At 45.2% G+C, this 5,853-nt stretch overlaps 1 protein-coding gene across 7 annotated transcripts in view; it reads right to left on the minus strand.

The window, feature by feature from the left end:
* MTNAP1 (mitochondrial nucleoid associated protein 1) overlaps positions 1-5,748 on the minus strand; it is a 15,289-nt gene extending 9,541 nt beyond the window's left edge. For 2 of the 7 annotated variants that reach the window (XM_023556938.2, XM_023556939.2), the window contains exons 1-3: positions 5,455-5,609; positions 4,835-4,983; positions 1,435-2,963 (exon numbers count right to left, since the gene is read on the minus strand). In XM_023556938.2, coding sequence (XP_023412706.2) covers positions 1,435-2,956 — 1,522 coding nt within the window. In that variant the 5' untranslated portion in view covers positions 2,957-2,963; positions 4,835-4,983; positions 5,455-5,609. The other 5 variants (XM_010596988.3, XM_010596987.3, XM_064270817.1 and 2 more) reach the window with 5 other exon arrangements.
* Between the last annotated feature and the right edge of the window lie 105 nt (positions 5,749-5,853).

Genomic DNA, 5,853 nt, shown 5'->3' on the forward strand with positions numbered 1-5,853 from the left:
CCCTTCCTGAACTCCCCTGGCTAACTGCAGACCCACCCTAGCTTGTTACATCCCTGTTCCAAGTTCTGCTCCTAGCTTTCTGAGCCCCTTGCCCAGAATGTACCCCATGACACTGCCAGAGTATGGTGTGATCACAGAGACATATAGAGAAATCGCAAACACCTCTGCCTCTAGTGACGGTGTGTTTTCCACAACACAGTTTAATGAAAAAGGATTCAACTAGACTTCAGAGACCAGGTTCTACAAGTTTTTCAGGTGCAAATCTATTCTGAGTTTCTTCAGGTCTTCCGTCAAAATATATCTGAAAACACCAAAGAACGTTACACTTCTACGTTGTATGATACAGAACTGCCAAACCAATCCAAGTATTAGTTACAGAACTGTAAACAATGAAAGGACACGAAACAGTTTCTTGGCACTATTCTGAGGAAACTTTATCTCACAGGACTGAATGCTATTTTAGCTATGCTCCTAGAAAACCTAAAAAAATCCAGTTTCCTGGTGAGGGGAACGAACAAACTTTAAATGTTCTAACCAGATAGTCCCATAACCAACGATGGGTGTGAGCAGGACAAAGTGAGGATCCCTGAAGCGACGGTTCCTAACTGGAACTTCCATCCTACCCACTTGTTAACCTTTCCTGGTCATTAACAAGGAGCATTTAAGATGCTTCGGAAGAGGGTGATTCACAATCAAGGTGAGTTTCCATGTCCTGTCTCCTCCTCCAAGTCCTACTTCTTACCGAATACTCTCACGTCTTAGGGCTCAATCTCTGGTTTTGTTAAGATGCTCTGACACCCTGTTCTTGGGTCCTAACCTCGGGCCTCTTTTTTCTAGCACATGGACTTCTAGGCCTTTCCTGCCACATCCTGGATGCCTGGTCCTTGACCTACACCAGCTCAGCTCCGGAAACTCTGGTCCACCCCTCTGCCCTGACCAGCTGTAACCCTGTCCTGCTCCCAGCTCCAAAACAGCTGCTGCGTTTACCTTCTTTGTGCCGCTAAATTCCTAAGTGTTGCTGGAATCTACTTACTGCACAATCTGGTCCAGACTGAACTCTGAACAAAGCACTTACTCTACTTAGGCAGATTTTGAAGCCTTTATGCTACTTTCGAGTCTGCATGGCTTGAGTATCCACCCAATTTCTACTGGCCATGCCTCTTCTCAATGGAGAAACTCAACTGCTTTCAATATTCCTAGTCCGCCCTAGTCCAACCTCAAGCTCTTGATGGAAGGAAAGGAAGAGTAAGAAACCACTGCTACTGACTCTGGGGCAAGAAGTAGTGTTTTCAGAACAATTCTAAGTCCAGTGCATTGGATTACCTTGGAAAAAAGCTAAATGAGCGAAAGCATTAGTATCCTGAACCTTATTTATCCAAAAGGCACAGAGTGTTCTGAGTGGGCAGACGAGCCCTTGAGACTGAGCTTGTTTACCTTGTGAGAGACTTTCCCCCTTGGGACTGACGAGCTGAGGCTTCTGGGCCACTGCATTCCAATATTGAGGTTTCCCTGGCAACATTCCAAGTCCAAGATAACCAGGGTAGAGCTCTGGAAACCACTCCAGCCCCATGGAGCTGGGAAAGGCTTTTCTGTCCACAGCATCAACACGATTGGTGAAGGGAGTTTTACAAGTGTGATGCCAGGTTGGATTTAAAGGCCACTGGTGTCCAGGGTGTAATGCTTGGCACTGACGGGCAGATCTAGGCTCCAGAGGTGCTTGTTCCTTACCCTCCATTAATGTCTGTACACCAGCGAAGTGGTTATGACTGCAGGCTTTGGCTTTCTCTTCTGGAAGAAATTTTATAGCCAGAGAGGTAAGACTCTGGTTACCTGACTGCGATACGGAAAGGAGCTCATTACGAGTTGTCCCCCTTGGAGTGGGCAGATTTAAACTTGGACCGTTATCCTGAGATTTCTTCTCCGTGAGTAAATTAGCACTACCAGAATTCTTCTGAGAGGCGTGGCTCCTGGGGGGCCAGTCGTGCGTCTCTCTCACAGACAGGCGTTTCTCCGCGTTGCCTCTGCTCCCATGTGCCTCTGTTCCGAGGTGATGTCCGTTTGCCCTCACGCCATACACAACCTCCTCACTCTCCTCGACTCGGATTTTACCTAACGGGCCAACTCTTGGGCCTAAAATGAGTGACTCTCTGTTCTCTTCCTGAGTCTTAGAGTTTCTTACGTCACTGACAACCTCTGACAGGTGATCCCTGGCCTTGGGGTCTCTCTCATTGCTTGGCAATGATGCTCCTACTGTATTGTTGAGATTCGTGGGAGAACTATAATAATCAATAGGCACATCTAAAGATTCTACTAGAAGCTCCTGCCTTGGGAGATTAATTTTGTCCAATTTCAGATTAGCAGAAGGGGTTTGTATGTCCCTAAGTAAGCCTGAAGAATATCTTCTATCTTGATTTGATGAAGAGGGTTCCATTGGGCCAAGCAGTAAAGACGCTCCTGTTTCTGAAGGATTACTTCTACTGTCCTGCGATTTTGGCAAATCTTTGGCAAGTTCTCTTTTAGGAGAGGTGTTCTCTGATGCATGAAACTGAGCCTTAGTCTCTCCCTGCAAAGTAATTTTTGGTCCAATATTTTTTAACATTTTGGGGTCGAGCTGAATTTGATTCTTGTTGTATTTATCTGTCTTTTTATTATTTGCTTTTTTCAAACCTAGCAGTGGAAGGGACTTAACTGTTCCTTTTGGCTTGTTTCTTATCAACTTAGTAGTTTCTTCCTCACTCTCTCTCTCTAGGTTGGTCTCTTTAGCTTTAATTAAGTCTTTGAGTTGCTCCTTCCTTTTGTTATCGTGAGAGGGTGTAGCTGGCTTGGACTGACAACCTTTTTGGTCAGCAGGTATGGTTGCTCCTATCATCTTACAGTATGGCAAGTGGGATTTTAACCGTTTAAATGACTTCTTACAATAGGGGCACACTTCCATTCTGGGTGGGATGTCACTCATCCTCTTCCTAAAAAAAGGCAAATGTGAGACTGTGAGGAGCACATAATTTGTCAGTTAAGAATCTGGTATTTTATCTACATGTGGTTATCTTTTCCATTCATTTGGGACAGAGCAGCTTAAAGGATATTTTAAAGATTTATCAGGATCCCGTCTTTTTCTTACAGAGGTAGAAAACAGAAGGCATAGTTTAATTTTAACGTAAATATTCCTGGTCTACCTATGCTCTGCACTTTACATTTCTTAAAGTTTTCTTGGAATCAGTCAGTGACAAAAGACAAAGAAAGTTTTCAACAACCTTAAGGAAGACGTGATAAGGCCGAAAGACATAAGACGAGTAAGTTAGTGGTTAGAGAAAAAGATGTTCAAAATACCAGTCAGAATAAAATGTTGACTATTTAAGACACGGCAAGTCAACTAAATGTCACAAGTTTAAAGAAGCTTATAAAAACCCTTTGACAAGCACAAATGTGCTCACTCCTTCTCTCTTGTGCACGCGTGCACACACAAATCCTTGAATGCATCTTTCACGGACAAAATGGTCAAAGATAAAAAACTCAGGTCAGGATTTGAAGTCTGTTGATTTAGACCAGCAGTTTTAAAAAGTGGTAATGGGGAGGATCCATGGGGGTACAAGAATATTAGAAGTTCCATTTATATTATTTTAAAATAAGAAATGAAGCTCTACTAGTATTTAACATGTTGATAATATCAAAACCCATTGCCATTGGGTCGATTCTGACTCATAGCGACCTTGTAAGACAGAGCAGAACTGCCCCATAGCATTTCCAAGGGGTGGCTGGTGGATTCAAACTGCCAACCTTTTGGTTAGCAGCTGAGCTCTTAATCAGTACTCCACCAGGGCTCTGGATTAGATAGAGATACCCATACACACACACACACAATGACTGTACAGTGTACAAATGAGGAGTCCTGAGGCACAGTGGTTAAGCACTTGCCTGCTAACTGAAAGGTTGGTGGTACACACCCACCAGCCGCTCTACAGGAGAAAGATGTGGCAGTCTGCTTGCATAAAGATTACAGCCTTGGAAACCGGACAGAGCAGTTCTAACTCTGTCCTATAGAACTGCTACAGTCAGAATGGACTCAGTGGTAGTGGGTTTGGATTTTGGGTTTTTATAGTATACAAATAATATATCCATAGGGGAGGGGACAGTCCCTAATTTTTTACTGATGGTCTGGACAACAGTGGATTGTTGGCAAATTTGTTCAGTTTGATATCTTTGTGATATTTATGCAACATATTGTTTGTACCTCTTCATTCTTCTCTAAAGTCTGGAGAAAGAAACGTTTAATTCCCAAGCTCAGTTGAAAGTTTTTTTGTTTTTACAGCTCTTATTTTTTCTACAAAGTCCCAGAGAGCAGGGATTGTGTCTATCCTTGAGCTCAGCTGTGTTCTCAAATCCTAGCACTGAGTCTGGCATATAATATTTATTGGATGAATTCTTTCTCTAGGCAGAGCATGTAAAATATTTTAATTATAACATACTGTGAGTGTAAATATCTTCTGACTACTAAATAGGCCAAAAAATCAAGACTTTGAAACCACTTACAAAATAGACGCGATCCTGGTTAAACCACTTATCAAAGCAACCAACACTTTATTCTCCAGAAAGTCAGGCAAAAGAAAGCTGTTTTCCGCCAAAAGACTTTACAGAGTAACTGTGCTTACTCTTTTTGGAAGAATCCGTCTGATAACATGATGAAAGTTACTTATAAAAATACACACCCCTGAATCTCGTCCATGGGCTTGGAACTAATAACTTTAGAAGAAAGAGGCTTGAAATCTCTGTTACACGTTTCTCCACGTAGAGTACTCCACCCCACGCTTAAATCCAGGGGAAAGCTCCCAACACTTACCTGGTAATGTCTTAACGTGAGTGCCGAAGTGCTCTCTTGCCCGGTCTCCTCCGGGAGGATGCTATTTGGCAGTTGTTTCTCTCGGTTCCCCACACTTCACGATCACCGTTCCCGAGTTTGGCAGAAAGAGACTCTATTTTAACGTCGGCCTGTGTAAGACACAATCAGAGAAGTAACTTGACAGCGCGCGCACAGGCGCACGCACAGCGCATAAATATAACATGATATCGAATCAACTACAAATAACTGGGTTGTCTGCATAGTAGTGCCCCTGCAGTATTCCGCAAAGCGCAGAGTTAAGAGTTGCCCGGCCTTCAAGGCACAGGGCCGATCTCCTAGCTTATCTTTGCCACCGCCTCCTGCGATCTCGAGCAGATTTTCCTCCTCTCAGCCGCATTAACTTGCCTGCCCTCCTCGCTCCCCGACTGTTTCTGAAAGTTGTACCGCTGTTTCCTGCAGGATGGACGGAGCCGGTCAGGGGCCGGCTAGGGCGCCGAGGCTAGGGCGCCGACGGGGCTCGTTCCCTGCGGCTCCGGGAAGCCCCTCCGTCTGGCTCCGGGGCCCAGTCTGCTCCTCTCTCGCCTCAGGACACTCTCCCCCAGGCCTCCTTTGAGACTCACCCCAGAGCTGCGTCCTCAACTCAAAAATATTTAAAACTCCAGGAACCTCCAGCGACAAACCCCTTAGGATAACCCCACCAGCCCGTTTCCAACCCCTCGTCCCGGGACCAGCAGCAGGCTGTCTCCACAACTGCCTGATCGTTCTCAGCTCTATTTTTAAAAAGTTACCTCACAGGACTTAATTCAAATGTTTGTGTCACTTGATGACGACGTAATTTAATTTAAAGCGGGTTTGACTTTTCATACTGTTCTCCTAAGCTACGAACAGGCGAAAGCTCGGGCCAGCTCTAACGAGGTCCACTCTCCCAGAAGCCCCCAGTCGCTCCTCCCCCTCCGAGCCCGCCTCTTCCCGTAGGCGGGCTTACCGGTCGGCGCGGCCAGGCTCGCGCCACTGCGCAG

The sequence above is a fragment of the Loxodonta africana genome, chromosome 18 (genome assembly GCF_030014295.1).
Source record: "Loxodonta africana isolate mLoxAfr1 chromosome 18, mLoxAfr1.hap2, whole genome shotgun sequence".
Classification (NCBI taxonomy): Eukaryota; Metazoa; Chordata; class Mammalia; order Proboscidea; family Elephantidae; genus Loxodonta; species Loxodonta africana.